Source organism: Hyalella azteca, unplaced genomic scaffold, assembly GCF_000764305.2.
Source record: "Hyalella azteca isolate HAZT.00-mixed unplaced genomic scaffold, Hazt_2.0.2 contig5890, whole genome shotgun sequence".
NCBI classification, from domain to species: Eukaryota; Metazoa; Arthropoda; class Malacostraca; order Amphipoda; family Hyalellidae; genus Hyalella; species Hyalella azteca.
The window spans coordinates 13360-31325 of record NW_025936068.1 but is presented as its reverse complement, the minus strand read 5'-3'; the positions used below and the strand labels follow the sequence as shown (position 1 = coordinate 31325).

The 17966-nt window shown below is 38.6% G+C and overlaps 2 protein-coding genes across 3 annotated transcripts in view; one reads left to right on the top strand and one right to left on the bottom strand.

Moving 5' to 3' along the window:
* Positions 1 to 17956, bottom strand: part of LOC108676354 — a 79481-nt gene extending 61525 nt beyond the window's left edge. Inside the window, exons 1-2 of one of the 2 annotated variants that reach the window (XM_018164420.2) lie at positions 17634 to 17956; positions 8264 to 9397 (exon numbers count right to left, since the gene is read on the bottom strand). In XM_018164420.2, coding sequence (XP_018019909.1) covers positions 8264 to 9397; positions 17634 to 17829 — 1330 coding nt within the window. In that variant the 5' untranslated portion in view covers positions 17830 to 17956. Of the gene's footprint in view, positions 1 to 8263; positions 9966 to 17633 lie in introns of those variants that run through there. The other variant, XM_047880674.1, reaches the window with a different exon arrangement.
* The window catches only part of LOC108676353 (serine/threonine-protein kinase Nek3), a 5314-nt gene continuing 4461 nt past the window's right edge, over positions 17114 to 17966 (top strand). Inside the window, exon 1 of the mRNA XM_047880675.1 lies at positions 17114 to 17258. The gene's annotated coding sequence lies outside the window, so the exon portion shown is untranslated. The remainder of the gene's footprint in view (positions 17259 to 17966) is intronic.

The following is a 17966-nucleotide window of genomic DNA, read 5'->3' as shown; positions in this document are numbered from 1 at the left end:
ATACATCTAATGTATATTGTATTCTTCCAGTCGTATTCTAGCGTTAAGTACGGAATATATGTTGTATACTCCCAGTCATAATGTAGAAATACATATTGTATTCTTATGTATTAAATAAATATAAAATATAATATAATATAAATATCTTATGCATTAATAAATATTGTATAAAATATGTATTTTATTCTCTCGCGTCATAACAGCTGTTCTACACTTAACAATGGCGATAGTAAAACATGCATAGAACGAGTGCAGGTGGATTTCAAATGCTTTATTCCAGTACAATCTTGTGTATTATTGGGAGATATTGTCAATGCCAAACTTTACTGACAAAATAAATTATACACACTAATGTTAGTTTCTAATTCTATAACCTTATCCTGATCTCCCAGCTAAAAGGGTAGTTCCTGTAGCAAGATAGCAAAGCTATTCATGTTTTCCGATTATTTCCGTTCTTTTTATTTTTAAAACCTACAAACAATATTATAAAGTTCAGACTTTTATTGTGAAATAGAATTGACTTATGAAGCTACTTTTATTTTATCCCAGTCTTTTATAAAGCCCGTCACATTGGGACCTTGTGCACTCTTTATTTAGAGAAGCTAAGGGAACAATGCGGCGGCAGCTCATCAGCCTCACAGTTTCGAAAATAATCCACGTAAAAAAATGGGACCGCTGCAAGAAACCCATGTTCATTACAAAATTTTCCGCATGGAAGAACGTTGTAAACTTCATCAAAATTTAAATAACATCGATTTGACCAGTACAACTTTGAGCCGCCGTCTCGCACGTCATCGAAAGTCTGGAAGACCAAAGAACCAAATGCGGTAGGCTCACAACGAAACCATCACTCGCGCGACGTTGGAAAGAAAATTTAAATCAGTCAATTTTCTGGTCGTTAATAGCACGTGTTTAAGCAAGCTAACGCTGCCATCTAATACATTTGCATATGTACACTCAATGACATGAGTGAAACTTTGCACAAATAGCGATGTACTTTTGCGCTTGTGTAGGTCATCCTGACCCAGTTTTGCATAGCTAAAGTGCATATCATGGCCCATACTTTCAAAATTCGCTAAGTGAACGTACGTGCTTACGCTCTATTTTCTTGTCTACGATTGGTGGATTTTGCCTGAAAGGCCGTCAATGATTGGCTAATTAACTTACGATCTTTTAACTTTTTTTGGAAAGTATGGGCCCAGTACTACGTCCACTCTCTGCGAGCGCTGTGGATGAGAAAGTATATCACCATTTGGACAATTTGACCCATTTGTTTCTCAGAGTGCATGGCCAGGAACACGTCGCTCTAATGACACTTTACGCTATTAGGAGAATTGATGGTCCGGTTAATAGGCAGTGTTTAGGCGACACTTTGGCGTCTTGGTGTACGACTTCCTGCATCAATGTCTTGTGGACTACAGCGTACACTTACAGAAATTAATGGATCGTCTTATCTAAATAGTGACACACTTCCTGCACCTAGCACGAGCAGAGAGCGGAGGCAGCAGTGAAAGGCTCTTCTGCTTGGTGAATCAGGCAGGATGACAATATAAGGACAATAAACTAATACATTTTGAAAATATCACTTTTAAAGAGGCCGGTGTCTCCGATATTACACATGTACATCTTATTGAATTTTTAGATATTAAAAAATGAAATTTTCTAAATTGTTTTTTTTTCTGTCAATTGATTGATGCATTGATTCCGACTTCACTCAAGTGTGCAAAATTTAAAGTCGATTGGACTGGTAGAAGTGTGTTAAATATCGATTATAAGATTTTTAGCAGATAGACAAACAACAAGAAGTGAAGTTCATGAGAAGTGTGGTAAAAATGGATCGTTGTTTGGACAAAGTCTCACTCATTGCTCTGAGTGTGCCGTTGTCTTGCTTTTGCTTATTGCCGGCCTCTATGCCCATTTTCCGCTCTTTACTCTAAATCACCAAGTTCGGAGAAATTTCCTTGTAGCGATTCTCATTATTGAACTTATTGTAATTTGCATTCATTTCCATTTTAATAACCTTGTTATTATTCATTTTATTGTACTTACCATATTATTATATTATAAAGTCGATCATTTATTTCATTTTCAGCATTTTGATAGTAACCTACTTCGTATACTTTCTTCGGGGCTATATGCACTTGCTTATGGTCTTTTAGTATTTCAATTGCATAATTTTTGCGGTTCAATCAGAACAGCAAAATTTTGATATATTTTTCACGACAGAAGTGGAAATAAAATTGCTTTGCGTTTTTATACAATGCGTAAAAAATTTCCGTTGCAAGGGAAACCATTCCATTCCACATTTAGGAACGAAGCCATTTATTTGTGACCTTTTAACGAGCAGTAGCATAGAATATTTTAGGTAAAATACACGTGTAGTATATATAAATATATAAGGCGACGAATAGTAATAAAAATTTGAACTGATTTCGATTCATAATTCCATAATAAGGCGATTCTTGTTTAGTTATTAATTAAAAGCTGGAGACATAAAGATTGTAGATAAAATTAAAAGAAGAGCCGTATTTCAATATTCTTGAAATACGAGCCTCTTCAGAACCGGAGACTGGTGTCGTCTGGCCATATTTGCAGGCCAAATAAACCTGGCAAGTGGAGATTACTTCTGCTGAGACTCTCAGATTGCTGAAGGATCACGAAAACTGTGACCTCTCAAAAATAAAATCATGGCCACATTTTCGGTGACCAAGAGATGGCCGTCCATCATTGGTTCGTCCACAGATACAGCTAAGGTCCTCCTTTCGAAGTTATTGCAAGATTTTTTTCGGTCGTAAAAAGCTCTTCTGGAATTCTCTTCGAAAATTACATGACAGTGAATAATAATTACTTTACTTATGTTTTATTCATGCAGAAAAAATAATATTGTATAATTGTATTTTCGATTTTCGTTACATCCATTCACATCAAAATTCAATAGGTTCCACAAAGAGCCCAACACGTCGTTAAAGTGAAACTCTAAATCGATATAAAGGAGCCAGGATCACGCAGATAATCCCTCTGGATTCGTTCTAGATCGGATTGTGTCATTGATTTAGTTCGTTACTTGGCAATGCAAGGCAGCATTTGGCCTCAAGCTGCTTTAGGCAAGCCAAAGCACTTAGGAAAGACCGGCCATTACATCTGCCATTAATTTCTGACTCGTAACGTGTGACTTCCGTAATAGCGAAGCTGTTGTGCGCGAGACAAAGCGCTGCCTTATTGTTGGTTCTCGGCTCAGGAACATCATCTCGGCCTACTAGTGTATTGTGTATAATAAATTAAAATTTAATGGCACGAGATTATTTAGCTGGGAGCAAAGATGAATTATACCGATTAGACTGCTAGATGATACCTACAGATGATACTATTTCTCAGGCTATAGTATTCAAACTAAGAATTAAATTTCATTCAGATAAGGAGAAAATGGCAATACGTTTAAGTTTATAAAACCATTTTAAAAAATAAAATAAATAATCATAGATGAGCTGTAGATGAATTCGTTCGTTCTCTGCTCAAGCTGAAAAAATATTGAAATTATTAACTTGGTTCTAAATTATCTCTTCGGTTGAATAAATAAGTGTAGAATTGAAATCATATCATAGTTCCTGATATCACAGGAAGAAATAGCATAATGAGGACAAAACTAACCTAAATGCACGAGTAGCGGCCGACTTCTCTTTTGTAATCGATAGCTAGCTTGAAAAGCCGTCAACGATTAGCTGACGGAAGTACGAACACTTAACTATTATTGATAGAACGACTCGTAACTATTTTTGATAGTACGACTCGTAACTATTTTTGATAGTACGACTCGTAACTATTTCTGATAGTACGACTCGTAACTATTTTTAAAACGTTTTTCTTAGCTTAGCTTCGCGTTTGTTTGTTTGTTTGTTTGTTGTTAACATTGACAACGAAAATTAGCCCACTTCTGATTGCTCTAGAGATCTGAAATTCGGCATGCAGGCTATTTTCGCCTAACAATTTCAGATACAATCATAAAAACTAGCAATTAGAGACCTAAATTAGCTTAATTGAGTAAGGTATATATATATAGTATATATATAGTATGACGTGCGGGCGCTAACGTTATAGACGAGCAGGCGCTTACGCTGCGTATCATCAATACGTACGTCAAGGCAAGTAAATTGGCTCGCAACAACTGTCCACAAGAAAAACGTGTTTTTTAAAAAAGTTTTTTTAAGTATTTTATTTATAGTACGACTCGTAACTATTTTTGATAGTACGACTCGTAACTATTTTTGAAAGTACGACTCGTAACTATTTTTTATAGTACGACTCCAGAATACGTCTGTGGAGCGACCCATATTGATGACCATGGATGCGCCGGCAGTGGCGCAGAAGCATTAGGTGCAGAATTAGAAATAAAGCATTAAAAGGGGAAAATTGTAATCTTGATTATAATTTATGAATTATTATTTTTATTTTGACTAGTGAGAAATGCATGCACCGATGATAAATTTTTCTCATTTTAAAATTATTTGAAGATTATGTTCAGGGAATGATTGTCTTAGCTATATTATTCATTTATTCAGCGAATAAATGAATAATGTGAATAGCGCCAACAAAATAGCCTAGTGAATACCAATTTATTTTGGAAAATATTTGCAGATTTTGTTTATGGAGAAATTTTTTTCATAGCTGCCGCTTCAGAGCTATGCCTTTATGTTTTTATCGTACAATTTTGCATATGAAAAGCCCAGCTTAGTGTTTCTTCCACCCCTGACATAAAAAATACAATTCAACCAAACCTATTGATACATATTTTACCTTCCACTCTCGATTTCCATGTTTTTCGCTCTTATCATGATTAATCAAGAACTGGTAACAGTTTAATGAATAACAATAATTTACATTACCTCCTATTGATAATCTAAAATTCCATCTACATGAAATTTATTTTTTTCTGAGGATTTCAAAAGACAATGGACACCATTTGCGATCGGTAACGCTGAAATTAACAAAATAGCCTAGGCATCCAACTCTGAAGTAACTTGAATGTTAGCCTCTTTTCCCGTAGACTTTTTACACGTTCTATTGTGTCGTGCCCTATAGTGAGTTATTTAAATGAGTATACCTGGAAAATTTAAGCAAGACTAGGCAAAACTTTTATGCGCTCAATGTTTTTTTAATTTTGCGTAATTTTTTAATCCCGAGGAGATACAGCTGCTGGAAAAAGGTAACGTAGTATCGGTGAAAATTATTTCGAGTCATGTGATTGTTTGCCCCCCGTCAATTCATAATTGGCATGCAAGACAAACAATTATTACAAATTAATTTTCAATTTGGATACTCCACATTTTTTTGCCTTTTAGGCTCGGTGTTTTCCCTGTCTACGGTATTCCTCGCACTCGCCAGAGGTGCAGCAATTGACGACAGGCAGAATTAAAATAACTGAAGTAAAATCCTTCATCACAGAAATATTTTTCTTTCTGGTGACGAGACGCAAGCTTAAGCTTCTGCCCGTCCAAAGGCTGATGAGAGATGGCTATGTCGTCGGTAGCCTGACACAAAAAACCCTTCCCGAAAAAAACTTTTGTTGCACAAGGAGCCTCAAAAGAGGTCTCACAATCTAATCTCTCCCGCCCGTGTCACTTTGTCCCCGCATCTTTACTTTCACAGTGATAAACCATCTAAATCATTGAAACCCTTTTCTTTTCTAAGTCCATACACTTAATTTCTTATTTCCAGTTGGGATAATTATAAATGAATTTACAACAACAAAAAATAAGTCAACAATTTATAAGAAAAAACAAGTTAATAAAATTTAGTTTAAAAAGAAATTTTTATAAAAAACATTCTTAGAACGACTTCAACTGAAGCTGAGAAACACGTGAATTGAGAAAATGTGGAAAATTAGTTGAATTTTGCTTTGCAGTTACAGCATAACTTGTGAATAGAAATCGATGCGGAAGATGGCAATTTGAGTGATAAATCAAATAAGAATAATAATTTAATATTAGTATAAAACCGACTCACAGTTATTGGTTTATAATGCCTCACGAACAAATTATAAACGCTCGACTTATGCGGCACAATATGAATAGTTCACATGATGGCAATTGATTCATATAGAACAAAATGAAGTATCAGAAAGCTTTACGGGAGCAAACATAAACTTAATTCTTTTCTACATGGGTTAGCATACAACCTCGGCAGAAAAAGCACGATTAAATCATAGAAATTTACCCGCATTGGTAACAGAAAACCCAGTCAAAACTTGGGTAGAAATCAATTTAAAGAGAAGCTATATGAGCAATTTTCCGATTCAGCTACACTGAAATTTTCAATTAAGGGAAATTTTGTGGTCAGATATGGCAGCGACCTTCCGAATATAACCCTTGACCCTGTAACCTGACCTCGACCGCCACGATGTAGCTTATGATCGTGGCGTGCCATACCCTTTAAACTTCACCCACACTATCTTTCACGTTATAACAAACATCGATTATTGTTTCGCTTGGTAGACGCCGATCTCGTCATATGGACCCATGGGTGAGTAAAAAGATACGTAGCCTGGAGAAATATCAGATCTGAAGGTCCGGCCTTAGGAAGTATGTGGCCTGATGAATCGGAATTAACTTCCAATCACTTACAATGTGTTAACACAAGGAAGGAAGATTTGTCGAATCGTGCAGTTTCTTTGCCGTCACCCGTCAAGTAACGGTGCCAACCTGGCCCGTTATTTTCCATCACTTAAAGCAGATAAATAACCCGCAAATGGACAAAAAAGTCGCACCGAGTCCTGCTGTGACTCTAAATTTATCTTCCTTGAGGGATCCCAAGTAGGAAGAACTCTCCAATATAGAAAACTAAATTGAACTTACGTATTTCCAAGAGTTGCAAAAAGCTAAAAAAACATTTATAAATTTTGGTAGAAGTTGATATTCCTCCATATTCACTTAACATTTATACAGGTGATGGCTCAACTGGTAGTTGCTCTAGTCATTATTACTTATTAGGATTTTTTTTTTGCATAAAACCTAGCTGGTTTGCATTTCAGCATCATTGTTGGTCAGTCAAGCGCATAATTATTCATTTATTTTAAATGAACTACCATTACCAAACGTATAGCGCATCAGTTCAGACCGCACTAGTTCAGAACAAACCATTTCAGAGCATGCCAGTTCAGAGCACGCCAGTTTCACCACGTGTAAACCCGCCTGCCGATCGTTTTTACTGACGTAAAACCATTAAACCAATGACCAAAAGTTATCGCCATACGAGGAAAAATTCTAAGCGAGACATTGAGACAGAAGTAATTAAGACTTTATACTGCGATATTAGATGTGATATTTTACAGTGTTTATGGCGAGATGCATGGATGGCAGCAGCGCTGCAACAGAGAGAGCTGAAGAGATACGACGATCTGCACATGCAAATAGTGAGTGTGTAGTGAAGAGTTTAGGCGTTATTTACTCGTGAAAGATATGCAGACACTGCAGATATTCTAATTGAATTCATAGTTTTTTGTGATTGTATGGTCAATAGTACAGTCAAAAGATGCCACGTTGCGCAACGGCGCACATTTATTTCAGTCCTCCAATATATAATAACACTGCAATATACTGCATCAAAGTCGTTGGTTCTTGAGACGGTATATCTGCGCAATAAACTATTTTGCTTTGATTCTATAACCGGAACCTCCTAAATTCATCATAATAAACAAAAGGACGGATAAATGTTAACTGTTAGTATTTGCACGCAATAAATCCTGATGATTTTTTAGGTATAAACTAAACTAAAACTGAGGTTGAAACTTATTTTTAATTCATTTGGAGTACTTTCATTAATGTTCTACGTGTTCACTAAACTCAACTTTATTATTTTTCTTCAATGCAAATGAGCTCAATCATAATTTTTTTTTCAGACAATAGCATGTTTTATTCTCATCTCCAGTTCTCCTTCTCGCTCGAAAATCCTTATCAAATAATCTTTTATCGTTTTTTATAATTTCGTTCAATCAATTGAATGCTGTCGGTTTCCTTGCATTCTCAAAAATTCGAAAATTTACAAACACAGGCGGAATGAAAGAAAAGTCAACATAATACATATACGCCTAAGGTCACACAAATGAAGAGACTCTCTCCAAATAGCGATAAATTTTTTGCTCCTGTGTGGGTCAGCCTACCCAGTTTGACCCGGCTGCATAAAATTGTGTATCAGATCTACGAGCATTAAGTGTGTCACAATTTAGATTTTAGACAATATTACCCTTTTGTTTTCTCAATGTACCTCTTACCTTCCTCCCGGCGACTGCGTGCCGCAGAGTCGCTGATGGCCTTGTATTGGCCACCATAACCGGCAGTCTGGCGAGCTGCGTGTGGACCAAATTCAATCTGGCCATCACGAGTCACGTCCACAACTTCGGCGTCGCCGAGTTTTTTGACCAGTCCCGAGCCCATTACGGTCCCGAATGTGTTCATCATCTTGGCCTCAGTGCCGTCCCCGATACGACGGGAAATGTGGTGCTTTTCGTTCGCTGAGTTACGAGTTTTGGTGGCCATGTTCTTCACTTCATTGAGTCTTTTTTTAGACAGTCGAAAGTCGCGATGTTTGTCTGGCTTATGTGAGCTCGAGTTGCCAGCTGCAGGAGCATCATTCAACATAATATCGCCTTCGATTATCCTGCTTGCGTGATGACGTGGTGATTTTAAGCTCGCTTGTGATGACCCATCACGTGAGAGGTTAGGGACTTCAAGAACGGTCAAATCAAAATCTTTAAATTTCTTTACCCCAACTTTAATACCTTGAGGCTTCTTGGTCTTTATCTTTTGTGGCACCTTCTTGTATTTCTTGGGGTATTTTTTCTTTCGGCTGGAAGAAGAGCGAGAAACATGAATATTTTTATCAACAAGCCCGCTCCCTCTTTTGGCAACTTTAGCGTCACCCAAAGAAACCCTTTCCCCTTCAAAATCGCCGGCATCGAACTCTTGTAAGACGAATCCCTCAAGTTCTGGTACGTGAAGAGGATCGAAGTCTTTGCCAGGCGCTAAATGCTTCTTTGGTGAGACTTTTTCCCCAGTTTGTGAAGTCACTCGTTCGTGGTGAGTGTGATGACTGTGTTTGTGATGCAGCTTACGACGATGATGGTGCGTCTTTGAAATATGTTTTGCTTTATCAAGCAGGAAAGATATCTTCTTGTGGCTGTGAACAGAAGCATCATGCATACGTTGGTTAGTTCTTTCGTTTGTACTCGACGAACGCAGCAAATTTTCGTCAACATCAAAGTCACGGCGTGGGTCACGAGGCTTCGTCATTGGATAGTTTTGATCAACTGCGTTTGTTATAGACGAAATATGAGCCTTTCGCTCGTATTGTTTTTTCCTCTTGCGGCCAGCATGGAACGCTGGGTGGTGATTGTGGATCTCCGAGCCTGAGTAAAGAATTGGGTGAGAAACCTTGCCATAATTCAGTCTAGAGTGATGGTTGTTTGTTGTTTTTGGTGAGCGAGACGACTCGTCTTGACGCTTTTGATGATCAAAATAAGACGTTTCCAATGATGGACGTTTCGGATCAAGGTTGTGATTGAGGAATTTAGTCACTAACTCTTCCGTTGTCAACGGGTTCATTATTAGTGCGTCTATTTTTTTCTCTGAATTTGTATTCTCGTTGTTTCGCAATGCGGTCCCCAGATCACTTTCTAGACTTGATCCCAGCACATTGCACGTCTGGAGCGACAATATCAACACAAATAAACCCAATACGTATGGTGAAGCAGAGCAATAAACGAAGTGGAACTCCATCTTGACGAGCAACAATTAAACTATCTAATTATTTACTTGACACACTTTTCATAAAAAAGCTTTCAGTGTAGAGCATTGATCATCTTTTGATCTTCACTTGCCACTCGGGACCAGAAACCTAACCCAGGCTCTGGCCAGTTCATGTCTTATTATGTATTTTCTCCTGATTCTAACACGCGATTTTATATGCAAACATCTGAAACGAAATTAATAAGGTTATAACCAACTCGACAATTCCATGAAATAATTAACAAAAAAAGTAAAAAAAACATAGTTCCCAATGGAAAATTTTTGCTCTGTTTTTTTTCATGAGTCAAATAATTCGCTAAAATGAGATAATTATCTAAACATCAATATTTATGCATTAAAGTATTTGCAAGATTTAATTTGCGCATTCTTTACAATCCATTCAATTTACATGTGGCAGAAATCACTCCTGAACTTCTGCCGTAGGCCTTACAGTAACTTATCGAGTAATGTTGTAAGTTATAATAATAACAAACACTTTAAACGTTATTATCAGCTTAAATCTAACTTATTCGCATTTTAATTATTATTTACAGAAACCTTAGTTATTCTTTACTGATTAAAACCAACAAAGTAATCCACAAACACAAGCCGCGCGTACGTCACTCTATCGCGCGATGAAGGCAAACATTTTCGCTCGTTAATGAGGCAGGCCTGTCGCCGTGAGTTGCAAAACATTCGTAAACCTGGGTTCAACTTTGAAATATAATAATGAGAATTAATAGAATTTTTAAACTATGCAGTATTCATGATCTAAAATTACGAGTTTTTGTACAATTTGTAACAAATAAGTTAACTATTATTATGATAATGTATGCAATATCAGAAGTTTTCTTTTCAGCTTTAGGCCATATAGTGAACATTAGATCAAATTTATGATATGGACGAAAAAAAATATTTGAAATAAATACAACGCGTGCGGCTCTATAAGTAGTTCAGTCACAGGGAAAAAAATTAAAAATTTCCAATGAGTTCCCTTACTACCAGTAGCTGGACAGAATAATTTCCTTCTTAAATGTGACCTTACGACCCACTTTCCATGGCCAGTTAGCCCGTTTCCTTTCATAAATTAATGGAAGTAATATATGTATATATGCCTATATGTGCATCGCACGGCATATAAAACGTACGCAACTCAATATATAATAGTCGAAACATGAGCACAGTTATAAGAGCGCAAACCTGTTAATGTAACTTATAAACTCACAGCAATCGCAATTCATCCTTGCCTCAAGATCAACGTAAATATAAATGAAAATCATGCCTTGTGACACTGATTACCACATCGAAGCAGTTACGTCTACTTATGTTTATCCCGCCGTAAATAGTAAAGTAAATAGTTGAAGATAATTAGACATGAACGCACAAAGCTCCGAGACACACACATGAGTATCCCATAGACGAACGGAATCCTCCCGGGGAAATAGAGACCCTCCTAAAGATACACGAAGGTTCATGAACACAGCGACTGGGCCCAAAGACACACGGGTACCACCCATAGACACACAGACGCGTCCCAAAGACACACGGGGACATCCCAGGGACACACGGGTGCATTCCAGAGGCACATGAATAGTGCACCACTTGGACACACGGGTACGTCCCTGGGACAAACGAGCGACGCGTCCCATGGACATACGAACGCGTCCTATGGACATACGGGCGCGTCCCTGGGACACACGGGCGCGTCCCTGGGACACACGGTACATAGGGACGCGTGACGCCTCGGAGGCGGGTGGCGCAGGACTGATGCTCGCGTTTGGGAGTGGCGGCGCTGGGAGGCTGTGCTCTCTACCCGCCCTCCCAGCTGTGTAGAGGGTCATCTGTGCTGTGTTACTAGCTGTGCAGAAACTAATCTATTCTCTGCAATGTGTTAGTTGTGCAGAGAGTAATATCTGCTATGCATAGCGTACCGGAGGAGCAGAAGTTCAGCTCTATACTGCGTCAACTGTTTACTGTGGCAATTGTGTTACGATTGACAGCTGGACGGCGTGCCAACAGTATACTGTGTCAGCTGTATTGTGCACTGTATAGCTGCATGGTGAGTGCACCAACTAGGCCCGCAGTACCACGAGCCAGCTGCCTCTGCCATACAGTCAACTGCTAGTTCCATCATGCGCAGTACATGAATAGGCTTAACGTGCGACTGCAGTTTTACGAAGTTCCCACTGAGAATGCGGCGCCTTGCGGTCTCTGTACTACTTAAGGTCAGCGCAGTCCTTACGAGTATGCGGTGCCTTGCGGTTTTCGTACAACTTAAGGTCGCCGCAGTCCTTACGAATATGCGGTGCCCTGCTGTCTTCGTACAACTTAAGGTCGCCGCAGTCCTTGCAAATATGTGGCGCCTTGCTGCCTTCGTACAACTTAAGGCCTCGCAGTCCTTACAAATATGTGGCGCCTTGCTGCCTTCGTACAACTTAAGGTCGCCGCAGTCCTTTCAAATATGCGGTGCCATGCGGTCTTCGTACAACTTAAGGACTGTGCAGTCCTTTCAAATATGCGGTGCCATGCGGTCTTCGTACAACTTAAGGTCGCCGCAGTCCTTTCAAATATGNAAGCGCCCTGCAGCTGTCATCAGATCTTCCAGTGGAATGTGGCTATTGACTTGGCAGCTCGTACGTCTGCCAAGGCTGTCTTGTCTCGGTGCAGTTCTTAACTGACATTTGTTTCGCGTGTCTGGACCCGCTACGAAAATTTTGCAGTTCTTGGACCGTTCAAGAGTTTCTGTATGGTATTTATTGAAATACCTATTATATGTATTATACCTATACATTTTGAACCATATTCCAAGTGCAGCGGACCTTGAAAGTCAACGCTGATGCTCCCAGAAGGAAAATTTATTTTTGAAATGGTTGATGTCCGAATCGAGTTTCGAAAAGAAGTAACCAAAAACCCATGAATGAATAAAATAAACTGTCACTTTTTGGGACATATTTCCTATAGGATTAGCGCCGAATTTGCTTAAATTAGCTAAGGAGCCGAGGGATCGTAAAACGCTATGCAAAAAAATGAAAAACTTAATTATCCGACTAACGAAAATTAGTGGCGGATAGGCGAAACTTGGATTACATCGACTTCTGAGCCTCGATTTCGCAAAAAAAAATTACAGACTCTCGGTTGGACAGAGCTTTGAACAGGTCGAATTTCGAGGTATTGCTGCATTTCATGCGGTTAGTTTCAATTAGAGCGTTTTTCCAGTATTTTATCTGAAACAATTTTCCAACCACAAAAAAAATCGATCTCACGACAGTCTTCAACATATGAATATAATTCTCGCGGAATCGAAAGGATGGAAATGCGACAGTCAGGAAATGCTGACTGGAGTCGGATTGCCCGCAGCGCTCGAGCGCCAGACGCGCTGACGCCAGCGGCTCGCTCGCGTTCACGATTGAGCTTTGGACAACAGTTTCTCTTTAAATAACAGGTTTCTCTTCTCTTCAGACCGAAGCTCTATTCTTATTCTACCAAATCATTATAAATGCCTTATTTCTAATTAAATAATGAAATTTTTCGCGCGTCTACCCCTGTGACCGAAAATATATCCACGAATCAAAAAAATGAAATTCAGAGATCAGCAGTGGCTTTTGCGTGAACGCGTGTGGCAGCTCTGGAATAAACATCTCCGGACTGCATGCAGTGAACGGGCCTGTAAACCCGCCTAGCTGTAAACTCGCCTGTAAACGGGCCTGTAAACCCGCCTAGCTGTAAACTCGCCTGTAAAGTGTAAACAGGCATATTAACTCGCATGTAAACCCGCCTGTAAACACGTACGCAAACCCGTCTGTAAACATGCCTCTAAACCGGCATTTAAACACGTCTGTAAACCCGTTTGTAAACATGCCTCTAAACCGGCATTTAAACACGTCTGTAAACATGCCTCTAAACCGTAAACATGCCTCTAAACCGGCATTTAAACACGTCTGTAAACATGCCTCTAAACCGGCATTTAAACACGTCTGTAAACCCGTCTGTAAACATGCCTCTAAACCGGCATTTAAACACGTCTGTAAACATGCCTATAAACCGGCATTTAAACACGTCTGTAAACATGCCTCTAAACCGGCATTTAAACACGTCTGGAAACCCGTCTGTAAACATGCCTCTAAACCGGCATTTAAACCCGTCTGTAAACATGCCTCTAAACCGGCATTTAAACCCGTCTGTAAACATGCCTCTAAACCGGCCTCTAAACACGCCTGTAAGCGCGGCTGCAAACAGGCATTAAAATTTTCCTATACAAACGCGCCTGTACACCCGCCTGTAAACACGCTTGTAACTCGTAATTAAGTTCACGTATGAAAGAACGTGAACTTAATACATACATCTTAATAATATATCTGTCATTACACACTTAAATACAATTGAGCATTCAGCGATGTATGCAACGTAATAAAACTTGCAAAAAAAAATTTCATACATCTGAATACAATTTTCAATAGATCATATTCTATTCTTCGCAATTTTTTTTTACAATTTCAATTTCACGGTACAACCTCTCCCTCCTCCCTTCGTGTTTTGAAACATTTACTCTGCCACCATGCATTAATAATCAAGTCAAGGATTAGTGCCCCAAAAGCCTAGATAAATAAATATTGCTATGTGATGGCAGAATTTGTTCTTTTAAACGTGTTTGATCGAAGATCAGTCGTTTAAAATATCGGGCTTGACATTTTTGTCGCAGTTCGACGTTACAATTACCGTGATTAATATCAGTTACAATGCTAAGAATTGCTAACATTACGAAAGATTTTGTTACATTGCTTAGCATTGGTTAAATTACCTGGCTTTGTTCATTTCAGATTTATGAATTTTTTTACTTCCGATCATTCGTTGCTAAATCTAGAGCAAGAAATTAATTATAAAAACTGAACCAAGTTGTCGCGTTTATGCTTTAGAATTAGGGTCAGAATTATCGTACGATTTTTTAATAAAATGATGATGTAGGCCTCAAATATCCAGTCGTGTTCATGTTTCTCTGACACTTCAGAAATTCACGTGCATAGGCTGTCTGTATTAAAAAAATTATTAGTGAACGCGTTCTGCACATTTCACATTTTCAATTATAAAGTTAAATAAATGCGAAATTTCCTACAATGCTACGAATAATAATAATTTTAATCATAACCCATGGGCATTATCATGAAACTTATTGAATAAAAAACGAGTGCAAAGTTTAAGAAACGAATATAAGAAATGAAGTTTCTTATATTAATGACTACGCTAAAGATAAAGAATAGGAAGTGCAATATGGCCGCCATGTCATTGTCAGATCGTGACTGTGGAACTTGCTTACGGTGAATAAGCTAGCTGTGTGTTCCTTCAATTCTACACGATTTTGTGTTCATTTCACTGAGAATCAGAAGGTGTTGATAAAACGACTAATGTATACCAACAACGTTTGAAGATCAGAATTAATGCCATTTAACGGCTAATTAGGTACACTTTAGTCGCCGGCCTTTGACAAAAATGTACTGTTTTATGAAAAATCTCAACCGCAACTTTCTAGGTAGAAGGGAGATATAGAAGCATCTTTGTTGCTATTACTTGGTTAACGAACTTTACGAATTACAGTTCTAACCGTCATTACACGTTTTTTATTGCAAAATTTCGAGTTAAGTTTAATATCTGCTAAGCGATGATTCGTGTGTGTTGATGTCGGTAGAAAAATTAGCCTTATTAGTACCTAGGTGGGAACGGCAGCGTCACTGGTTACATGCTGGGCCGGCTGCTGTGTCAAAATTGTCTTTCTTCCAAAAAGTTTTCATCAGGTTATAAATTTCACGTGATTAAAGACTCCAGTCGAATGTAAAATTGTTCCTAAGTTTCTTGTTGTTGCGTACACTTTAGTCGCCGGCCTTTGACAAAAATGTACTGTTTTATGAAAAATCTCAACCGCAACTTTCTAGGTAAAAGGGAGATATAGAAGCATCTTTGTTGCTATTACTTGGTTAACGAACTTTACGAATTACAGTTCTAACCGTCATTACACGGTTTTTATTGCAAAATTTCGAGTTGAGTTCAATATCTGCTAAGCGGTAATTCGTGTGTGTTGATGTCGGTAAAAAATTAGGTGGGAACGGCAACGTCTCTGGTTACATGCTCTGCTGGGGCCTGGGACGGCTGCTGTGTTAAAATTGTCTTTCTTCCAAAAATTTTTCATCAGGTTATAAATTTCACGTGATGAAAGACTCCAGTCGAATGTAAAATTGTTCCTAAGTTTCTTGTTGTTGCGGTTTTCTTCTCGTTAGAACACCTGTTCGACCATTTACGAGTGACGACCTAAAAAGAGGTAATTTAAATCACTTGATACGGCCACTCCTTGCGTCCACCACGTGTGCGGGGCCCAATTAGAAACCTAATTATCAACCTAATTAGAACCTCGTTAAGGTTTTTATATTGAACGGTTTGAACCTATTCAGATCAAATTGCGGCTTCAGTCTTCTCGAGGGCGCCATTATTAATTAGGTGTCTAACTAATGGTAGGTATCTATTAGGTTATGTAACTAATGTTTTTTATTAGTTGTAAGACTATCGTTACCTTCTAAATTCTAATTTGATCCAAATCGGCTAATCCTTAATCTAAGCGCGGCATGCTCACGGATCAGAAAATCCTTGTTCATTTCCATAAAAATTATTGAAAACTATTGAATTTAATAACTCAGTATTTTTCATCGCATGTTACTCATGGCCATGTATCCTTAATATTCCGGGCATTTTTACCAAATGTTTGCTGAAATCTTTACTTTGTCGAAGTTTTATTCATGACACAACTAACGGTCGTCGTGTTGGTGGCTCGGAAGACTCCAGTCACTGAACCTTTAGTGATCATTATTACCGTGTCATAATTACCGAGACCATTGCAACCATTAATTTGTGAATGGTTCATCACCCATTATGCTGTGACCTTATACCATTTGCAGGCAAGTAATCCTATTACCTGTCATGAGATTCCATTACAATGGCTGCCTTAGGTCGATGGTGCCACGGCCTTACGTTGTTAGTGCTTGTCTTACGTCGTTAGTGCTTGCCTTACGTCGTTAGTGCTTGTCTTACGTCGTTAGTGCTTGTCTTACGTCGTTAGTGCTTGTCTTACGTCGTTAGTGCTCGTCTTGTGTCGTTAGTGCTTGTCTTGTGTCGTTGGTGCTTGTCTTACGTCGTTAGTGCTTGTCTTACGTCGTTAGTGCTTGTCTTACGTCGTTAGTGCTTGTCTTACGTAGTTAGTGCTTGTCTTGCGTCGTTGGTGCTTGCGTAATTGGGGATTACCGTTAAATTGAAATTAGTCTTTTTAATAATTTTTTTCATTTTTACCTCCAGAGATTCCTTGACATAAACTCTTTTTAACGGCGGGAACATTTATCTTGCTCCGCTCATCCCAAAAATTTTAAGAACGAGAATTTTTTTCTCTCCGTATCCATCGAGAACATCACCTGGAACTAATCCTACGAACTGCCGCTTAACTAGCAGGTAGGTCTTACTTAGTTATATGAGAATTCTTAAGTATGCGAAATAAGAATGTAACCTTTTTGCTGCTAGAGTAACTCCTTGTTATTGTATTAAATTATTATGGAAGCATTGCGGTTTTGTTGCAATGCTTCTCTCGCAAATGTTTTCTCTTACTCTTTCCCAATTGCATTCTCCACGTCTCCGCCCGTAACATTCGTTTTCTCTCCGTTTTTCCCATGTTTCATATTCTGCTAAATACCTCTTTTTCGACTTCTTCTAGCTGTCTCGTATCCTGGCCAGACCTGCATTTTTAGTTTTTTCACTTTGATCTCTCCCGCAATCTCACAAGCCTGTCTCTTATACACATCTAGATGTGTATAAGAGACAGCTCCGAGCCTGAGTAAAGAATTGGGTGAGAAACCTTGCCATAATTCAGTCTAGAGTGATGGTTGTTTGTTGTTTTTGGTGAGCGAGACGACTCGTCTTGACGCTTTTGATGATCAAAATAAGACGTTTCCAATGATGGACGTTTCGGATCAAGGTTGTGATTGAGGAATTTAGTCACTAACTCTTCCGTTGTCAACGGGTTCATTATTAGTGCGTCTATTTTTTTCTCTGAATTTGTATTCTCGTTGTTTCGCAATGCGGTCCCCAGATCACTTTCTAGACTTGATCCCAGCACATTGCACGTCTGGAGCGACAATATCAACACAAATAAACCCAATACGT